This window comes from Pantherophis guttatus, chromosome 5 (assembly GCF_059756535.1).
Source record: "Pantherophis guttatus breed Tessera chromosome 5, ASM5975653v1, whole genome shotgun sequence".
NCBI classification, from domain to species: domain Eukaryota; kingdom Metazoa; phylum Chordata; class Lepidosauria; order Squamata; family Colubridae; genus Pantherophis; species Pantherophis guttatus.
Window position 1 is genome coordinate 713,551 of NC_142067.1, and position 21,234 is coordinate 734,784.

The following is a 21,234-nucleotide window of genomic DNA, read 5'->3' on the forward strand; positions in this document are numbered from 1 at the left end:
GGCCATGAAACACCTGCAAGAAAACCACCCAGCTCAGAGAGCACCAAGGACCCCTCAGAGGGAGAGAGGGAGAGGGAGAGGGAGAGGGGGAGAGGGGGAGAGGGGGAGGGGGAGAGGAAGAGGGAGAGGGAGGGGGAGAGACAGACCCCTCAGTTCAACCCTGAGCTGCAAATATTCACTTCTATAAGGTGGAGGCTGCTGTCTGCACCAAACTGGTTGGCAAAGATGGAGAAGCTGAGACATCAAGCAGGATGCTGAGGATGAAGATGACATTTATTTCCCACCCATCTCATATCTGACTCTGAGTGACCAATGAAGATAGAAGCTTCACAGATGGGGTTGAATGTAACAGAGGACATTCCGAACTCTGTTAACTCCAGAAGTCAAGAGAGGCATGATCAAGCCTTCCAGATGTTGAGCATGATAACTTCATAAGCAACCCTGGGGACAGCCCTCTGGTCACGGATGGGGAGAAACGAGGTCCCAGAAGGGCCCCTGGAGAAGGAGAGTCACAGGCGCCCTTAGACATCCTGTTCTGGTGATTGTGGCGGCTCCTCCCTTTGCTTTCTGTGAAGGTTTCACGGTGCAGCGACTGAAGGCCACGGCTGCTTCAGCTACAAAAGCAAAACAGAAGCTTTGGCCACTTGAGAAGCACTTGAGATGTTCTCTTATTTCATGGAATCCATGTTGGAAGTTAAATTCAGAGTCGCTCAAACTGCAAGATGGATGGCAAATAAATTTGATAATAATAACACAGGCACCTACCACATAATACCCCAGACTTAACATCTGCCAATGAAAAGAACCAAAAAAAACAAAACAAAGTCTGAATAGTGGACGTGGCAATACCTGGAGACAGCAGAAGAGAAAAGAAAGAATATAATACAAAGACCTGCAAATAGAGATAGAACGACTGTGTCAAAGGCAAGCAAGGGTAGAACCGATCGTGATAGATGCCTTGGAAAAGGCTCTGGAAAAAAAACCCTTTTCTTTTGGGCTTAATGGATAAAGAACTTGAAAAAAATCTGGAACTTTAAAGTTGCATATGCTGACAGCATCAGAAATACTCCATGCACAAGAATGGAAGGCTACTCTGATTCCCACAATGGATGAAGGGAGTTAGCAGAGATGGCTAAATTGGCTACTTTGATTAAAGAAAAGAACACAATTACTTTTGTGTTTACTTGGAAACCGCTTTTGGACTGGAAAAAAATGAAACTTTGACTTTGGGTTTTGCTAATTACAATAGATAGGTTCGTTGTTATAGAAAGTTATCTTATGATTTATGATGATTGTATTATTTATTTATTTATTTATTTATTTATTTATCTATTTATCTATTTATCTATTTATTTATTTATTTATTTATTTATTTATTTATTTATTTATTTATTTATTTATTTATTTATTTATTTATTTATTGGTTCGATTTATATGCCACCCTTCTCCGGAGACTCAGGGTGGCTTACAATGCGTTAAGCAATAGCCTTCATACTTTTGTATACACCTGTTTAGTAGGGCTTTCGGGCCCCCCTAAGCGGTGTTCTTTTTTATACAAAGTCAGCTTATTGCCCCCACAATCCGGGTCCTCATTTTACCTACCTCTGAAAGGATGGAAGGCTGAGTCAACCTTGAGCCTGGTGAGATTTGAACTCGCAGTAATTGCAGGCAGCTGGCAGCTAAGTGCTACTTAACAGCACCACCAAGGCTCTTTATGATAATGATTTATCACTTACTGCTTGTATGTACACTGAGAGCATATGCCTCAAGACAAATTCCTTGTGTGCCCAAACACACTTGGCCAATAAAAAATTCTATTCTATTCTATTCTATTCTATTCTATTCTATTCTATTCTATTCTATTCTATTCTATTCTATTCCACTCGGTTTCCAAAACCTGAGAATGTAACCCAGAGAAGGGGATGGTTTCCTTGTCCCGACCAAGATCATATTTTCTCTTCCACTATTTCCTTTCTTTAAAATTCAATGGAGCCAAAGGAACGCTAGTTTGCCAGTGTTTTGCAATCACACCTCCAGGGACTAACAGAAAAAGTCTGGATCCATGTGGTGCCTGAGGAGATGGCTTCCAGTCCACCCATGTGCCCAACTGCTCCCTCCGTGCCAGTCTGCAGAGGCTCCTGCCCTCACTGGGCCGACTTCAGGGCTGGCAAATACTGCAGGGAGAGCTCTTCCCTTTCTCCCAGAGTGGAAGACTTAAAAAAGCAACAAGGAACCAGAAAAGGGCAGAGCTTGAATTCCAGGCAAGGATTTCGCTTGGTCTGTTCAAGACAATAAAGAATTCTTTCTCATGGAAGGCGCAACACTTGTGCTACACAAGAGGGACCTGCAGGATGCATGACACCCCACTCTAAAGGACCCCACAAAGCTGTCTCTGCCTGGTGAGTGTTCAAGCCCAAGAGATGCAGAAATTCAAGCATCCTGTTAGCTAACATAGTTGGCTTCCTGGTTCAGTTTCTAAATTGGCAGCCAACATTTGTCTGCTTTTTCAGGGGATTGGAGGCTAAAATATATGAGAATGGTTGCAGGAATTGGGTACGTCTGGTTTAATGAAAAGAAGGACTAGGGGAGACATGATAGCACTGTTCCAATAGTTGAGGGGCTGCCATAGAGAAGAGGGGGACTACCTGTTCTCCAAAGCACCTGAAGGCAGGACAAGAAACAGAGGATGGAAACTAATCAAGGAGAGAAGCAACCTGGAATTGAGGAGAAACTTCCAAACAGTGAGAACAATCTACCAGTGGAACGGCTTCAGAGGTTGTAGCTGTTCCATCACTGGAGGACAACCATTTGTCTGGAATGGCATAGGGCTTCCTGCTTGAGCAGGGGTTGGACTAGGAGACCTCCAAGGTCCCTTCCAATTCAGTTATTCTATTATTCACTTCTGAAGTTGCCCCTTTAATCCCCACCCCTCCCAAAGCACATGGCTGCCACTGTGAGACCAGAGCTGCCCACTTCTTTTGAAGCTCTTCCAAGCTTCTGCTGGAGAGGATTTTTTTTTACAGGACCAGCAGTCCCTAGTTTAGCCTAGCCCTAGAACAAGATTTGCATGGTATCCTCGGAGGCTGAGACTGAGAAGGTTTCCTGCAGAAGGGCCCTTGGTGCTCTCTGGGCTTGGTAGTTTTCTTGCAGGCTTGTTGCTTGTTTTCAGCGATAGATTACAACTTAGCTAGTGTGGGTAATGAAACGTCTTCAAGAAAACAACTAAGCTCAGAGAGCATCAAGGACGTCACTGTTCTCCTCCTTCTCCTTCTCCTTCTCCTTCTCCTTCTCCTTCTCCTTCTCCTTCTCCTTCTCCTTCTCCTTCTCCTTCTCCTCCACTGTGCAAACCCCACATCTTCCTAGCACTGGATAATGTTACCTAGTTTGATAATGAAACATCTGCAAGAAAATAACCAAGCTCAGAGAGCACCCTCATTTCAATCCTGAGCTACAAAGATTCTTGGTTTCCTGCAGCTCTAAGCTTCCTCATCTAACAGCTTACTTTCTCAAGTAAAAGCCACCCACAACCAGGCACCACATAAACACTACACATCGCTCAGTGCATACATCCTGGAGGGAGAGAAGTTCCCCAAGGAGGGGCTCCAATGCAAGTCTGAAAGCTTGGAAGACTAAACCTCTGGTCCCAATGACCAACTTCATCGTCCATCTCTTTCTCTGTTTTAATTGACAGGTGCTATGATCTTCAGTGAAGCTGGTGGCCAAAGTGATGGGTGCATCTTGCATGATCTGAATGATGGGCAATCTGACATACTCCTGGTCCTTTATTTTTGTGTTGCAAGGCATCCCAGGGCTGGAGGCATACCACCTGTGGTTCTCAGTGGCAGTGTGCACTGGCTATGTGATCATCATTGCTGGGAATTCTATCATTTTATTAGTCATAGTATCAGAACCAGCCCTCCACAGGCCCATGTACTACTTCCTCTGCATGCTTTCCACTATTGACTTAGCAGCCACTACCTCTACATTGCCCAAGATGCTTTCCATCTTCTGGTTCCAGGCTGGGGAGATCCAGTTTAATACCTGTTTGACCCAGATGTTCTTCATCCATGCTTTGTGCATGATGGAGTCAGCGGTGCTGTTGGCCATGGCCATAGATCGTTACGTGGCCATCTGCTTCCCTCTCAGATACAACTCTTTCTTCACCGGCTCCCTAGCTGCCAAGATGGAGGTAGCAGCTGTTGTCAGGGGGACCCTACTGATGTGCCCATGTCCTTTCCTGATCAAAAGACTGTCCTTCTGTCAGACAAATGTTATCCACCACACCTACTGTGAGCACATGGCTGTGGTGAAGTTGGCCTGTGGAGACACCAGAATCAACAGTGTTTATGGGCTAAGTGCGGCCTTGATTGTCATTGGGGGGGACCTTCTAGGCATTGGCCTCTCTTACTTCTTCATTGTCCGTGCAGTGCTACGCCTTTCCTCCAGTGAGGCCAGGTTCAAGGCCTTCGGCACTTGTGGTTCCCACCTCTGTGTCATCACAATATCATACAGCCCAGCACTCTTCTCGTTTTTCACCTACCGCTTTGGGCACAACGTGGCTCCCCATGTTCATATCCTGCTGGCCAACCTTTACCTTCTGGTTCCTCCTATGTTGAATCCCATTATATATGGAGTGAGAACCAAGGAGATTCGGGAACAGGTCATTAGAGTGTTCCTCTCAAACAAGGTCATTGTCCAATCCAGATCTGTCTGAATTTGCTCCCCAAATCTCCTTCTCCCTCTTCTCATCTTAGCTGCTTGGTTGGGGATCCAGTGTTTGTAGGCTGCCCTGGTGCCTCAGATATAAGGTGGACTCATGGCTCTTATCTAGAGGGTCCCTAAAGCATGCAAGTAATAGTTGGCGAAACTGCTTTGGCTGCCAAGGGTTCCAAAATGTATAATCACCAGAGTTAGAACTTCATTTTCTCCATTCACCTTGATGGCTTATGCCAGAAATAAGATCTTGGGAGAAAGAGATGAATAGAAGTTGAGAAAAGATGCAGATGGGCAGAGTGGCTACATGCACTTGTGCTCAAATCCTGCTTGTGATGAGCTTGTGAGAGGCTCACTCAGAAGGAACTAGGCAGGTCCAATACAGCAAAACCAAGGGAGCCTCTGGACCAGGTCTGGGTCCTCCCAGCTCCCAAAGATCAGAACTGCCGTGGAGAAGAAAACGTCCATCAAGAACAGGCAATGATCACCGAACAACCACCAGTAATAAGTTAACTGTTAACTGCCATTCAGTAAGTCACAACTGACGCAGCAATTCTCACTGAAAAGCTGAGGTGACCTGAAAAGGAATATATGAGGGATGGTTTTGGCCAAGGATAAGAGGACAAGACCCCAATCCATGGACATAACTGTCATCTGCAGAAGATGCCCCTCTCAGACAACCCCTGGGCCTGGGTGTGGCAGGGCAAGAGAATATGATGCTAAAGAAATTGTGAATAATAAAGCTTGTGTAGGTTGACAGAGATTCTGTGTCTGCTTTGTGTCCCCCTCATCACTGCTTACGATCCTGAATTCTTCTGCCTCCAATGAAAGCGAGTAACTCTAAAGGAAGGAAGGATAGACTAAAAGAGTGCATGCAGATCTTTTCTTTTGGGGGGGGGGTTTCCACCATTTTACTGAAACAGTTTTAAGTTTGGTATCATCTACACCTTCTTGTTAGCACCTAATTGAAAACTGGGCGTTGTCCTATTATTCTCCAGCCCACCTCTGCATTCATTTTGCCCAGTGCACTTTGAACCAATATTTATTTATTTAGCATATGGCAATGATACATTAGCCAGGAGAGACTCCAGGGTTAATACAGAGTAGTTGTTTGGCTGCCTCGTAATCCGTCCGGTTCGTGCTTCTGCTCTGTCCACTGGGCACCACAGGGGACGAACTGGCATTCAGAATGGCTAACGGCATTCGGCAGCCTCATCTGAGGCTTTTCCCCCCACCAACTTGGAGAAGGTTCATCACTGGCTGGATTCACTGTACTGCATGAAACACTACTATTTTCCCACCACATGGTACTTATTTATCTACTTGCTGTAACATGCTTTCAAACTGCTAGGTTGGCTGAAGCTGAGGCAAGATGATACCCAACTTTTTATATCCACCCCAAATCAGCCCAATGATGCCCTCGACGTGATGTCCCGGTGCCTGGAAGCGGTGCGACTCTGGATGGGGAGGAACAGGCTTCAGCTCAACCCTGCCAAGTCGGAGTGGCTGTGGATACCGGCATCTCAGTTCCAAGGGAATATTCCATTGCTGGTTATAGGGGGTGAGGTGTTGCCCCCTGTTGATAGGGCGCGCAACTTTTGCGTCCTCCTGGATTCACGGCTGACTCTGGAAGATCATGTTACGACCATGACCAGGGGGGCATTTGCCCAGATTCATCTGGTGCATCAGTTGCGCCCCTTCCTGGACCGTGATGCCCTATGCACAGTCACTCATGTGCTCGTCACCTCCCGGATCAACTATTGCAATGCTCTCTACATGGGGCCGCCCCTGAAGACCACTCGGAGGCTTCAGCTGGTGCAGAATGCGGCCGCGCGGGTAGTGATGGGAGTGTCCCGACACTCTCATATTACACCCCTCCTGCGGGACCTGCATTGGCTACCAGTTGCCCTCCGGGTGAGAGTCAAGGTGCTGGTAATCACCTATAAAGCCCTACATGGCTTAGGCCCGGGGTATTTGGCGGACCATCTGCGGCCAGCGACTGCTCCCCATCGCCCGGTGCATTCCCACAGGGAGGGCCTCTTTTGGGTGCCATCGGCCAGACAATGTCGGCTGGCGACCCCTAGGGAGTGGGCCTTCTCTGTGGGCGCACCTACCCTGTGGAATCAGCTCCCTCTGGGGCTCTGGGTGGCCCCTGACCTTCGCTCTTTCCGCCGTGGCCTTAAAACATGGCTATTCCGCTTGGCCGGCTTGGACTGAAGGGGTTTTAGAGGGGATTTTAATGGGTTTTATAGTTTTATTGGGCATTTTTTAAAAATTGAACTTTGTGTGTTTTATTGTTGTGAGCCACCCTGAGTCTTTTCGGAGATAAGGCGGCATATAAGTCTAAATAATAAATAAATAAATAATAAATAAATAAATAATAAATAAATAAATAATAAGTACTGGGGGCTCATCCCATCATGTGGTGCTGGGACTTGAACCCTGGAGCACAGACCTCCTCTACTATGTTCAAGCCACCACCCCACCCCACCTCATTTGAATCAATAATCAGATGTTCGGCTGTGATTTTTTTGTTTTGTGAAGTTTGCTGCTTCCCTCCCCACAAAAAAATCAGGCCCAGCAATCAAAATCGAAACAGTAAAGGAATTCATCTTTCTGGGCTCTAGAATGACTGTTGACTGCATCCTTGAGATCAGAAGACGTGTAGCACATCATAAATAAAAGAATAATACAGATGACTAGAAGATCACCTCCATATCATATTCCTGCCCCCCCCTCTCTCACTCACACACACACACTAAAGCACAGGGACTCAACCCCGTCCCACCCTTCCTATGCCAAGGCAAGGAGAACAACTAAGTTTTAATTGTTTATGGACAGTCCGTAAGATGGGCACAGGGTGGCCCTCTGGGGGAAGGTCATCCCAAGGGCAGGGGACACACAGGAAAATGGCAGGGCTTCTCCCACCTTTAAGGCCACTTCACAATTGTTCAAAGTTACAACTGACACCCCAAAACTATATATGACTAAGGAAGGAGGGAGGGAGGGAGGTGCTCCAGCAACAGCTTAGTGAGGCCAACAGTAGACAGCCTGGATGACCCAGCAATCCATTGTATGTTCCCATTATGGGACTGCAGCACTCTTTCCTGGCCCTTCCTTCACCTGGGAGACTGCATGAGGCACCTGAGCTGAGGTTCAGGGCTGGGAGATGTTTGTGGTAACCCAGAGAGCCGAGACACATCTCTCAGTCCCCATGGATTCCCCTCTGCTCCTGGCTGAAGAATCCCAGATGCCTCACCTCAACCGCCATCTCCTTTTATAAGGACTTTCAGCAACTCAGGTTACAACCATCACTAGGAATAAATCTCGTCCAAAGAAGAAGGGGAAAAAATTGAATTGTCCCTTCTAGTCTCTCATGCACCACTTCTTGATTGCCTGGTTTGGAGAAGAGACAAGGCTCTCTTGAAGAAAACTTGCCTTGATGCACTGAAATAGACAACTTCCCACCAGTTAAAAATCAGGAAGAGGTGATGCTTCTGGGACAACCTCCTGGCTCAAGGAGGAATCAGGGGAGATCGTCAGCATGATATTCAAGAGCTGCAGAGTTCACTCGGTTCTTCTGTGGAGGACAATCTCAAGAAGGTTGTGTGATAATTCAGCCTTTTACAGAGACGCTGATTTCCTTCCATCTTGAAAGGTGAACACGGAGGCACGAAGCTCTCAAGGGCAGGTAGGTGAGGGAAGGCAAAGCTTGGACCACCTGGGGCACAGAGAAGGAAGGGCATTAGGGCACCAGCAGGCACGTGCTGTACTCACCATGGCATCAGCTACCCTCACCAATGTCAGCACGGCAGTGTTTGCCCTGGGTGGCTTTCCTGGCCTGGAGACAGCTTACGGCTGGATTGGCATCACCATCTTCTGTGTCTACTTGGTTGCCGTGCTGGGCAACTGCTCCATTCTCTACATCATCTGGTCAGAGCCAAGCCTGCATCGGCCCATGTATCAGTTCTTGGCCATGCTGGCTGCCACCGACTTGTGCCTCTGTGTCATCACCATGCCCACCGTGCTGGGAGTCCTCTGGTTCCGCCTAAGGCAGATTGGCAGCCAGGCCTGCATTGCTCAAGCCTTCTTCCTCCACTCCTTTTCCCTCATGGAGCCAGCTGTGCTCTTTGCCATGGCGATGGACCGCTTCGTGGCTATCAGGTACCCTCTGAGGTACTCTGAGCTGCTGACCACCACCAGAGTCATGCAAATTGGACTTGCCCTCTTTCTGAGGAGCACCGTTTCCTTACTGCCTGCCTTCTATTTCCTTGCAAAGTTCCCCTACTGCAAAGACCCTACGTTGTCCCACTCCTACTGTCTGCACCAGGATCTGATTCGCTGGGCTTGCAGTGACACCACTTTCAACAACTGGTATGTCCTGATCCTGATCTTCCTCAGCATGGGCTCCGACCTCCTCTTCATTCTCCTGTCTTACGGCCTGATCCTGAAGGCAGTCCTGGACATGGTGTCCAGTGGCGGCAGCCCCCTCAAGGCCCTGAGCACCTGTGTCTCCCACCTCTGTGCTGTCCTGGTCTTCTGTGTCCCTGCACTTGGACTGTCCATCATACACCGGTTTGGGCAGCATGCGCCTCCCTTTGTCTATGTCCTCATGGGCAATGTCTACATCCTCTTCCCACCATTTATGAATCCCATCATTTATAGCCTGAAAACCAAGGAGATCTCTGGACGGCTCCTCCAAATGCTCAGAAACCTCTGGAAGATGTAGCCAAAGGGAGGACAGGGGGACTTAATCTCTGCACAGAAAGACAATGTCAGTCACCTTCATTTTCTTTGTCTCCTGCAGGCCAGTTCTTTCCTTGTTAGATGGCCAAGCAATGACTAGAAAGACCCTGTCTCACCAACCTTCCAAGGATTCAGTACCACCATCTTTGAATAGGTTTTGCACAAGAACAGTGAGATATTCTAGGATCTTCATTTTTAAATATATTCCACAGCTTGAGACGATCAACAAAATCAGAGGCCTTTTAACCCCTTCTTCTTTGTGGCAGCCCCTCAAATATTGGAATACTGCTGGGGGAGACATGATAGCAGTCTTCCAATATCTCAGGGGCCCCCACAAAGAAGTAGGGGTCAACTTATTCTCCAGAGCACTTGAGGGCAGAATAAGAAGCAACGGATGGAAACTAATCAAGGAGAGAAGCAACTTAGAACTAAGAAACTTCCTGAAAGTGAGAACAATGAATCAGTGGAGCAGCTTGCCTTCAGAAGTTGTGGGTGCTCCATCACTGGAGGTTTTAAGAAGAGATTGGACAAGCATTTGTCAGAAATGGTATAGGATCTCCTGCTTCAGCAGCGGGTGGGCTAGAAGATCTCCAAGGGCCCTTCCAACTCTGTTATTCTGTTACTCTGAATGTAACATATTGATATCTTTTTGATAATTTTTCCTTTCTCAGTTATCCTACCTACTCTGCCATCGTGTTTCATATTCTTCAGCATTTTCAAAAACCATCGTGAACATATCTTTTCTAATGTCAGGCTCTAGTCTGCATTGAATGACCCTAAGCATTATTTTGTTAGTATGTGAAATCAAAGATATTAAACAATAATATGCACACTCTATCAACTCTCCTCTTTTTGGTATTGTAATGTAGATGGTGTCAAGCACTGTGTCATTCTCCAGATATGCCTCCATGCTTTGGTTGGAACCTGCAGAGATTATTCTTTTGTTGCTTGTCATATTTCCATAAATGCACCATCAATTCCCCTATGGAGAGGACGTCAATTTTGAAAAGACCTCAACGTACTAAAGTTTGCAATCAAATTTTCTGAACTGAATATAATCTTCTTCTAGATATTGAAGTCTGTGAGTTATAATGTAAGATTATAAAGAGTGCCCTATGCACATGTATTTCAGAAAATAAAGCTTTGCTGTTGAGCATTCTGGCTGCTAAATGCAAAAAATTGTATTTGTTCTGTTGAGCTTTGCAGCAAAAACTGGTATTTTGCAACTGGACAGTGGAGAGAATTCGGCCTTCACATTAAGGAAAATCTAGGCTGTCAGGCTCTGATTTCTTGTTTTGTGAAGTTTGCTGCTTCCCTCCCCCAGAAAAATCAGGGCCGGTAATCAAATTTTCTCACCTGTCACTCGCTTGTGTCAAAAGAGCAAGGGCACATATGGCACAAATTTCCATGAGTGCAAAAGTGAAATAGCCACTAGGCAAGGTAACTCTCTACCACCATCCTGGTACACGTTGGCGCTACAGCACAAAAAAACCCCTCACTTCTTGTATTCGCATATACCAGAGGTCTCCAAACTTGGCAACTCTAAGACCATGTTGGCCTAGGAATTCTGGGAGTTGAAATCCACAAGGCTTAAAGTTGCCGAGTTTGGAGATCCTTGACCTATATGTATAGTTTGCAGGAAGCCGGTGGCAGTCAACTGTGTGTTTCATGCAAACTGGCCCTTCAGAGTTGCTCTGGTATCATCTCCCAATTTGCTCAAAGCTTCCCATCCCTCTGTGATATCCCTCCATCCTCCAAAAAAGGAATTCTTGGTTGAAGAGTAACAGTTAGGTAGGCTTCATAATATGATGGAGGCAAGGTCCCCTTTCTTACTTTCCAATTTTATTTGCAAATAAATTTACTTTTTATCATTGCTAAGCAGAACTCAATACAATTAGCAAGGTAAGAATAGCCCTGCTTGATCCTGCAAGTATTTCTCACAAAGCTTGAGAGGACTGGCAAGCAAGAGACCGAAGCAGATCCTTTTCTCTTCATCTAATCCCCTGGCCGTCACAGCAGGCAACTTTCTACCAGCTTCCCACAACCAGTGGAACGGAAGTTGCCTTCAGCAGTTGTGGGTGCTCCGTCACTGGAGGTTTTTAAGAAGAGATGGGACAAACATTTGTCTGAAATGGTCTTGGGCCTCCTGCTTCATCAGGGGGTTGGACTAGAAGACCTCCAAGCTCTCAAAGGGTCACCACCTCCAATATGCACTACATAAGCATGACAAAATAAATAAATAAATATATGACATAGAGAAACAACACAGTCTAGTTCGGGTGTATACATGGACAAATGAGAGGCTTTATTACAGGCTGACCCAACATGTAGCAAGTAACAGCTAAAAGCCCAGTGCCCTTCAAGGTCCAGTGACTAGGCATTGGGGAAGAGAATTGGGGCTGGTACATGACACTGAGGCCATGTTCCTTCAAGAGAGGCTTATCCCAAAGTCTTTCACCATTTCTCCTCTGTCTACAATCCCTCCCGATCCCTACCAGCACTCCCCAAGGTCAAAGGACCCCGTGCAATCACCCTATCACTCCCATTCAGAGATTCTTTCCGATTCCCGATCAATTCTGCATCAGCCCCAAGCCTGGGCCTGCCTCTGAGGCATCCCATGCTTCATTTAATGACTGCATCAGGGAGAGAAGGTATGGGGGTTCATTAAGTGGGGCAATCCTAACAATCATCACAACCTGCTACTGTAATGGCTCCTTATGGTCGTAGGACAAGGACTATCTGTAATTTGATTCTTGTCTCTGACCAACTCTTCCTGGGTGACTCTTCTGGGCAATGGGAAGCCCAGTCCACCATCACGATGGGCAACCTCTTCAGCACTACAGGAGACGAGCTCATCGCTCCTTGGATGGCAGCAGGAGAGGGAGGCCTCTTTGAGGAAGGCTTTCAGTGACTAGGAGTTTTCTTTGATTAATGTTTCTAGTTCTTTGAAGTAATGTCACAAGTTCTCCATGAGGAATGTAGAGTGTGGTAAGAACTGCCAAGGACAAAAATTCTCCTTTATCTCACATAGAATTGAACTTTAGTAACTTGCAAATTTTTTATAATGTAACAACCGGAGACTTGACTCACCTCCCAGCATCTTCTGCCCCATTTATCAGTTGGCCTGAATGTTAGGAGGCTAAATTGATGGGGATCTTAGGTTTCCAAGACCTGAGAACATAAGATAGAGAGGGGCATGTTTTGCGTGTCCCAAACACGACCATATCTTCTCTTCCACTATTTTCTTTACTTTTAACTTCAGTGGAGCCAAAGAAAGAGAAACGGTATTTGCCAGGGTTTTTTGTTTGTTTTTGCAATTACATCTCCAGGGACTGAGACCAAATGTTGGATCAACCTGGTGCCTGAGGAGATGATCCATCCACATGCCCACAACTGCTGCTCCTGCCCATGGGCTACGTAGGCCTGCAGAGGCTCCGGCCCTGCAAGATCAAGACTTGATTGTCTTCAGGGCCAGCAATACTGCAGGGAGAGATCTTCAGCTCCCCTCCCCTTCCCCTTCCCTCTGGTGATCTACTTAGAAGGTCTGCTAAAGTCTATGGAGATTCTCCGTCATCCAGTCATGGTTGTCCCAAAGGTGCTTTTTCAAGAGGCAACTGGACTTTCTTTGTTTTACCTTGAATATGTTTCGCTTCTCATCCAAGAAGCTTCTTCAGCTCGTGGTCTGCTATGCCTTCTGGGAACCCCCAAAGCAGCCTGGAGCTTCTCCAAGAGGGCCAGGCTTAAAAACCAAAGAACCTGAACAGCAGAGAAGGGCTGAGCTTGGATTCCAGGCAAGGATCTTGCTTGGGCTGGTCAAGACTAAAAGGACTCCATTCTCATTGAAGGTGCAACACTTGTGCTACACAAAGGGTGCCCTGGAGGATGTATGACACCGGTGGTGGGTTGCCCCCGGTTTGCACTGGTTCTATAGAACCGGTAGTAAAACCGGCGGGAGGCCCCGCCCACTGACCCTGACGTCATGAAAATGCTTCTGCGCATGCACGCGGCCCCGTTACAAACCGGTAGTAAAGGTAACTAGAACCCACCCCTGTATGACACCCATAATCAACAAGGCTGTTTCTGCTTGGTGAGTTTTTTGAGCTCAGCGGCCTTCAGATGCAAAAAGTCACACATCATGTTTACTAGGCTGGTCGTTTGCTAGTTGGTTGTTTCAGTTCCAAGATCTGTAGCCAACATTTTTAATCTCCGAGAAGGGCTTGGTGTTCTCTGAGCTTGCTTGAAAATATTTCATTATCCAACTAGGCAACATCCTCAGTGCTCATGAGATTGGAGTTTGCTTCTTGTTTATATACGGTAGCTTGCTCTGCCAATGTTGCCGATGTTTCATCCTTCATAGTTCCTTGATTATTGTTTTCTGCTTGATTGTTTGTCTGGTGTTTATTTCTGCTTCTCTGAGTGTTGGTTGCTAGGGAGGTTGTGTCTTTTGCTTAGTATTTTTATTGTCTCTTTTGAATGGCGTGTAAATGTGGTTTATCTGTATGTGTCCATTGATGGCTGATTTGTCTGAATGCCAACCTTCAAGGAATTCCCTAGCATTTCTGGATTTAGCTTGGTCTAGCATGCTTACAGTTACTCAGTTGAAGCTGTGGCTGAGTCTCTACCTGTGTTGTGAGATTAAGGAGTTTTTATTGTGTCTACTGACTGCTATTTGGTATTCATGTTTGTGTTCTGCTAGCTTTTTGCTTGTCTGTTCTCCATAGTGGCTTTTTCAGTCCTTACACTGTATGTTGTAGATGACTTCTCTTTTCCTACCACTGTGAGACCAGAGCCACCCACTTCTTTTGAAGTTCTTCCAAACTTCTGCTGAAGAGGGGCTTGGTGCAAGAACGGCCCATAGATTAGCATAGAGCAAGACCTATACCGTGTTACAGGAAAGGTTTCCTGCAGCTCCAAGAAAATTTCTATCTCTTTTTCTGCTTTGATTGACAGGTGCTAGATCTTCAGTGAAGCTGGTGGCCAAAGTAGTTGGTGCAACTCTGAATATCTGAATGATGGGCAATTTGACATATTTTTGGCTTTCCTTCTTTGAGGTGCAAGGCTTCCCAGAGCTGGAGGCTTATTATATGTGGTTCTCAGTACTAGTTTGCACTTGCTATGGGGCTATTATTGCTGAGAACTGTAGCATTTTACTAGTCATTGTACTAAAACCAGCTCTCCACAAGCCCATGTACTACTTCCTCTGCATGCTATCTGCTACCGAATTAGTAACATCCACTTCTACATTGCCCAAGTTGCTTTCCCTCTTCTGGTTCCAGGCTGGGGAGATCCAGGTTGACAGCTGCCTTGCCCAGATGTTCTTCATCCATGCTTCAGGCATGGTAGGATCAGCAGTGCTGTTGGCCATGGCCGTAGATAGTTATGTGGCCATCTGCTTCCCTCTCAGATTCTTTCTTCACTGGCTCCGTAGCTGCCAAGATGGGGATGGCAGCTGTTGTCAGAGGAATTCTGCTGATGTGCCCATGTCCTTTCCTGATCAAAAGGTTGTCTGTCGGACTAATGTTTATCCACCATACCTACTGTGAGCACATGGCTGTGGTGAGGTTGGCCTGTGGAAACACCAGGATCAACAGCCTTTATGGGCCAAGTGTGGCCTTGATTGTCATTATGGGGGACCTTCTAGGCATTGGCCTCTCTTCTTCATTGTTCATGCAGTGCTACGCCTTTCCTCCAGTGAGGCCAGATTCAAGGCCTTCGGCACTTGTGGTTCCCACCTGTCATCACAATAACAAAAAGCCCAGCACTTCTCCTTTCTTACCCGTTTTGGCCACAACATGGCTCCCCATGTTCATATCCTGCTGGCCAACCTTTATCTTCTGGTTCCTCCTATGTTGAATCCCATTATATATGGAGTGAGAACCAAGATTTGGGAACAGGTCTTTAGTGTTCCTCCCAAACAAGGTCATTGTCGAACCTAGAACTGTCTGAATTTGCTCCCCAAATCACCTTCTCCCTCTTCTCATCTTAGCTGCAGCTAGACAATGTGATGGGTTGGGGACCCAGTGTTTGTAGGCTGCCATGGTGCCTCAGCTACACAGTGGACTCAGGCTCCTTTTCTAAAGTCCACCAGGGTACATAGGCAAGAAATGGAGAACCTGCTTTAGCTATCAGTGATGTCAAAATGTACAATCACCAGATTTAGAACTCAATTTTCTCCAGTCACCTAGCTTGCTTATACCAGAAATGATTGTTGGATTGTTCTTTGTGCCTTGGCTTCTTGGACCTCATGCTGACTTCGTGCTTTTGACCTATGGACTGGTATTGACCCCTTCGACTTCATGTGGAGCTCCTCATGCTTTGGACCCATAGACTTCTATGGACTTTCTCAGGCTGTGTTAACTTCATGATTTTGTCTACTTACTGGACTTTGGATTGTTATTTTCAGGCGTCAAGACCTCCTCCCCAGAAAGCTCCCCAGCTTGTCCCATTTCTACTTTCTATTGCATCTGCAAATCCTTTCCTTGATTACCTTCCAATGGGTGGAAACTAATCAAGGAGAGAACCGAGCTAGAACTAGGGAGAAATTTCTTCCTAAGAGAAGAACTAACCAGTGAAATGGCTTGCCTCCAGAAGTGCAAGAGGTTGCACAGCCTTTTATCCAGAACAGTACGGGGGCTCCTGCTTGTGCAGGGGGTTGGACTAGAAGCCCTCCAAGGTCCCTCCCAACTCTGTTAATGTTATCCTTAGCCCTTCCACTCCTTCTTCCCAAGGCCCTCATCACAGCACCCACGGCTCATTTTTCCCCTAAAGCCACCAAATCAGGTCTGCCAAGAGGTATTTTTGCACCCATTTCCTAGCTGTTCCCAATGTTGAGGAATGCGCCTGCCGTTAACGAAAGGACAGCATTCAAATCACACCAGCCTGTTTATTGATACAAAGAAAGTACAAATAGTCTTTAGAACTTCTGGAACTGTTTTTTGGTGCCAGCAGCCTTGGTCACCTTGAGGACGTTGAACCGGACGGTCTTGCTGAGGGGGCGACACTCTCCCACCGTCACGATATCCCCAATCTGCACATCCCTGGGAGGGGGAGAAGAAGAAAGAGATTTAGACTTGCCAACAAGATATGGAAGCATGCTTGTAAGCAGTTGACGCCTCAAGCTGCCCAATCTGAAAGTAGCTGCCTGCAAGTCAAATGCAGCTCATTGGTGCTGAAGAGGCTGAGCTGGAAGGTGGGGTTAAAGGTGTCATTAGTTTAAGACTCATTGCATTGTCACAAAAGAACTAAATCCCGCCTCCCTTGAATTCTGTTGACCCTTGATGTTATCCATTCAGCCGTGTCAGACTCTTGATGATTCTCCGCATCTGCTGATCTTGCACTGCTTCTTTGAGTTGTTCTATGCTCTGGCTGGTGTCAGCTGTGATGATATCCAGTCCAATAGTACCACAAAAAGTGATGAGCTGAAAGGCGGATTTGCAACTGCAGGACCAGAACACTCATCACCAACACATGGTGGACAGGCAAGGCCAATCCCTTTGTGCCTTATATGCAATGATTGCCAAATTGCCAGAAGTTTTGGGGCCGTGATAAGCCAAAGCAGAGCAAGCTCTTTGGTTCAGTGAGTGCCAGATTGGCGTTTTCAGCAATGCCCCGTTCACTCTAGGGCTCTGCAGACCATCGTGAGATTATACATCATCACCAAAAGGCTTGCTGTTGGCCAGAGATATCCACCCTGGGCAACTTTAAGACCTGTGAACTTCAACTCCCAGAATTCCCCACCAGCCATAGCTAGCTAGGGAGTTCTGGGAACAGAAATCCACAAGCCTTAAAGCTGCAAAATGGGATGCCATAAAAATGCAGGCTGCCACTGCCCTAACTTCCATGGCAGGGGGCCACGCTGCCCGGGTTCCAAATTTTACAACATATCTCAAAGCGTAACAATTTTTGTCTTTCTGCACACAGGACCAAAAGATGCATGCTAATTATACAACCCGACCTGGGAAAAGCTACCCTGAGCCCTCGCGCAATGCAAAATGGAGACGTCTGCAAGGACCCCACAAGGCAACCAGGTCACCAGCCCGTTGCAAGCCCTCTGGGAGTCTCTTCTGGCATTTCCTCACCTGAAGCAGGGAGACAGGTGCACCGACATGTTCTTGTGTCGCTTCTCAAAGCGGTTGTATTTGCGGATGTAGTGCAGGTAATCCCTGCGGATGACGATGGTGCGCTGCATCTTCATCTTGGTGACAACCCCTGGGGGGAGGGGAGAGAGAGAAGTCCAGTGAAGGCCACCAACCCTACAGAGGTCCATCCGGGGCTTCAGGGTGGATAGGAAGGGCCCCGAGGCTAGACAGGGCATCAGTTTTGCCAAAGGGCAGCGTCGACAGCACCCACTCAGGGGCTCCGCAGACCATCGTGAGAAAAGCATCCCTTGCCACAGCAACCTCAGAGTTGGGGGGGGGGGGAGAGCCGAAGCAGAGTCTGGTAACCCTCTGGGATGTCCCAAAGGGGCTTTTTCCAAAAGATGAATGGACATTGTTTTTTTCCCCCTTTGAAAACATTTCGCTTCTCATCCAAGGAGCGTCTTCAGTTCTGGCTGAAGGGGGGGCATGGAAAGATTTATATTCTTTGCAGTCATCTGGTCGTTAGCTGTGATAAGTGGTTGAGGCTGCTTGGGGGTCCAAATCACTCTCTGATTCAGGTGACCCTGAGGACACAGATAAACCCCCAAGCGGCCTCAAGGCCTCTCAGACCCCCTCAGAAAGAGCGCTAAGGGCCAGAGAACTATTGCGAGGAATAAAAATCCTTCCGGGGGGGGGGAAGCATCTTCGGGCCAACCAGGACCTGGACCTCGATAGGAGTCTCCACAAGGCCTCCAACCCTCCCAGGAGAAGGAAAGAGGGGCAGAATCCCGGGGGGGGGGTCGGGGGGTCTTAGCAGGGCGGCGTGTGGTGCCCCCCCTCCCTCCTTGCCTGCCTGCCTACCGGAGAGGATGCGGCCCCGGATGGAGACGTTGCCGGTGAAGGGGCACTTCTTGTCGATGTAGGAGCCCTCGATGGCCTGGAGGGAGAGAGGAGACCCCTGGCGTGAGCCCCGCGGCCCTCCCCACAGCCCGCCGCCCCCCTCCCGCCGCCCGCGGGCACCTCCTTGGGGGTCTTGAAGCCCAGGCCGATGTTCTTGTAGTAGCGGGGCAGCTTCTCCTTGCCGGCGTCGCCCAGCAGCACCCGCTTCTTGTTCTGGAAGATGGTGGGCTGCTTCTGGTAGGCCCGCTCCGTCTGCAGGGGAACCACAGCGCGCTCAGCCGGGAGCCACGACCGCCCCGCCGCCCAAAGCCCGGGCCTACAGCCCCGGCCGAAGCCCCGGCCCGCGGGGGACCCACCTGCGTGTCCGCCATCTTGGCCGCGCGGAACGAAAAGAGACCGCGCGCGCGGCACGCCGGGAGGTTTATCTTCGCTGGGGGAAGTGACGCAATGCGCCGCACCTCTTCCGCCGGCCGTTCGGACCTCTGCTCGCGGCCATTGGCCTGGAGACGAAAGGGGGCGTGTCTCCATGATCTCGGGGGGGGGCGTGCCTGGGGGAAAAGGAGAGCCGCCTAAGCTGGGAAGGGCATGTGAACTTCAACTCCCAGAATTCTCCGCCAGCTTTGCAGGGAGAGGGGCCCAGAACGGTTTCCCCGGATGGGTGGGGAGAAAGCATAGGGAGGAGGAAGAAGGGGGGCTCACGGGGATTGTCACGCCGGGGTGAGAGACGCAAGCCCTCAAGGCCTCGGCCTGCAGCCCCCGAAGTAGTAGCCGTAGTCCGGTCAATATAAGGCCAAGTAAGAGGAGGAAGAGGCGGGCCTTCCTCCGACCATGAGGCCCTCCTATTGGTCGCCTCCTCGCGGCCCGGAAAGGGGGCAAGATGGCTGCTCTCCTGAGGCCGATGAGGGGAGGCCGCTTGTGGCGCTGAGGAGCCTCTCAGGCCGAGGCTGGGCCGCCTCTCTCAAGGCCTGGGCCGGGACTGCAGCCATCGCCCCGCCTGCCCGGCGGAAGAGCCGCTCCGACGGCCCTTTGGGCTGCCTCCGCGGTCCTCATGCAGCCTCGGGCGGTCGGAGCGTACACACACACACACCCCACCACGGCTCTTCGGACCCAGCGCCCAGTGCGGCCCTCGCAACACCTGCGTTGACAACCACAATAAATTTCCGAAGATGTGTGTGTGGGGGGGGGGGGGTTGTCTCAAGCACGTTTTGCTCTCGGGCGTCGTTTTCAAAACACACCAGTTGGGGCGGGGCTTCTTCAACCCCCATAATTCCCTGGGCAACCCATGCTGGCTGGGGAATTCTGGGAGTTGGAGTCCACGGGTCGTCCCAAAGGTGCTTTTTTAGGCGGCAACTGGACTTCCTTGTTTTTTCTTTTGAAGACATTTCGCTTCCCATCTAAGAAGCTTCTTCAGCTCTGACTGGATGGTGGGGAATGGAAGGATTTATGCTCCTTGACAGACAGCCGATCATTGGCATCCTTTGAGAGAGAGTGGTTGAGGCCACTTGGAGGTTCATCTGTGTCCTTCCATTCCTCCTCCTCCTATCAGAGCTGAAGAAGCTTCTTGGATGAGAAGCAAAACGTTAAAAGAAAAAGTCCAGTTGCTGCCTGAAAAATCACTTTTGGGACAACCATGACCTGAGAGGACTGAGAATCTCTACAGACTTTAAATCCACAGGTCTTTTTTAAAAAATTGACAAACTTATACAAAATATTTTATAGATGCCATTTTTCCACTGGTAAGACTAGCAAAGATGTATAAAAACATGTCTGCCAAATGCTGGAAATGTAATCTGACACCTGGCAGGTATTATCATATGTGGTGGACATGTGTCCACAGAAATATTGGACAAAAATACATACATGGTTAGAAAAAATGTTAAAGCTGCATATAGATTATAAGGCAGAAATATTTTTGTTAGGTATAATACCAGGAAATTATGATAAGGGGAATTTGTATTTAATACTACATGTATTGACAGCAGCAAGGATTGTATATACATAGTATTGGAAAAATGGGGAAACAGAGAGAAGATGTAATTAAAAAAATATTAGATTGTGCAGAAATGGACAGATAAAGATAAAAGAAAAAAGATGCAGAATATTTTCAAACATGGGACTTATTTTACAAATGGTTGGATAATAGAGGTAGAAATTAGGAATGGGGACAGTATTACTATGTAAGCAAATTGACCCAGACAATACAGACTGCTTGTTTACCAAGCAGTTAATGTATGTTAAATGAAAATGTATAAACTCTTAAATAAAAAAAAGTTGACAAGCCCTGCCTCACAGTGTTATTTTACTTCTTAAATTTAAATGCCTCCCAATTCTGGGAGTGCAATTCTGGGCACTCTCAACAGTATAAAAACAATCCAAAACGAACCTTAAAAGATGAAAAGCCTTCAATATTAAGAATGAAAATATTAAAATTAACCAGGAACTAGATAAGAAAGGACCAGTGCATAAACAGGGTGTGGATGAGATCTTCTGCTAAGCCACTAACCATCTTCAAAGCAGTTATTTTTCTGATCCTTTTCATTTCAAAAGCAACGATGGATCGGCTATGGTTGCTGTGTTTGTGAAGTTCATGCTAAGCAAACAAAATACATTTAATTTTTATTTTTAGCTGTTTAACTATTTGTATATTACCCAGAGTTGCTCTAGGACGGAGAGGGGCAATCTCTAAAATTGATCTATAAATAAATATTTAAATGATTTATGGAGTCCTAAACTTACAATATCAAATGGGCTTGATTTGATTTCTAAAACTGCCCATCTCAAGAAGTGATTCTTGTGT

General features: G+C 47.6%; 3 protein-coding genes, 2 non-coding genes and 1 pseudogene across 5 annotated transcripts; 3 read left to right on the forward strand and 3 right to left on the reverse strand.

The window, feature by feature from the left end:
* The first annotated feature begins 3,694 nt into the window (after positions 1 to 3,694).
* LOC117676476 (olfactory receptor 52P1-like) lies at positions 3,695 to 5,468 on the forward strand. Its single transcript, XM_034435959.2, has one exon. The coding sequence runs from the start codon at positions 3,752 to 3,754 to the stop codon at positions 4,712 to 4,714; it is 963 nt and encodes a 320-aa protein (XP_034291850.2). The 5' UTR covers positions 3,695 to 3,751; the 3' UTR covers positions 4,715 to 5,468.
* A 3,023-nt stretch (positions 5,469 to 8,491) lies between these two features.
* Positions 8,492 to 9,442, forward strand: LOC117676475 (olfactory receptor 51V1-like). The gene has a single exon (XM_034435958.1). It carries the CDS (start codon positions 8,492 to 8,494, stop codon positions 9,440 to 9,442), a length of 951 nt encoding a protein of 316 aa, XP_034291849.1.
* Positions 9,443 to 14,468: 5,026 nt separating this feature from the next.
* Positions 14,469 to 15,405, forward strand: LOC117676474 (olfactory receptor 52P1-like; annotated as a pseudogene).
* A 923-nt stretch (positions 15,406 to 16,328) lies between these two features.
* On the reverse strand, positions 16,329 to 19,233 carry LOC117676456 (small ribosomal subunit protein uS17). The gene is made up of 6 exons (XM_034435935.3): positions 19,137 to 19,233; positions 18,794 to 18,985; positions 18,558 to 18,689; positions 18,399 to 18,474; positions 17,538 to 17,667; positions 16,329 to 16,496 (listed from the first exon to the last, which is right to left on the reverse strand). Exons 2-6 carry the CDS (start codon positions 18,806 to 18,808, stop codon positions 16,373 to 16,375), a joined length of 477 nt encoding a protein of 158 aa, XP_034291826.1. The 5' UTR covers positions 18,809 to 18,985; positions 19,137 to 19,233; the 3' UTR covers positions 16,329 to 16,372.
* Positions 17,024 to 17,118, reverse strand: LOC117676478 (small nucleolar RNA SNORD35). Its single transcript, XR_004594425.1, has one exon. It is a non-coding gene; the product is annotated as a small nucleolar RNA SNORD35 (small nucleolar RNA).
* On the reverse strand, positions 17,764 to 17,850 carry LOC117676477 (small nucleolar RNA SNORD35). The gene has a single exon (XR_004594424.1). It is a non-coding gene; the product is annotated as a small nucleolar RNA SNORD35 (small nucleolar RNA).
* Positions 19,234 to 21,234: the final 2,001 nt, after the last annotated feature.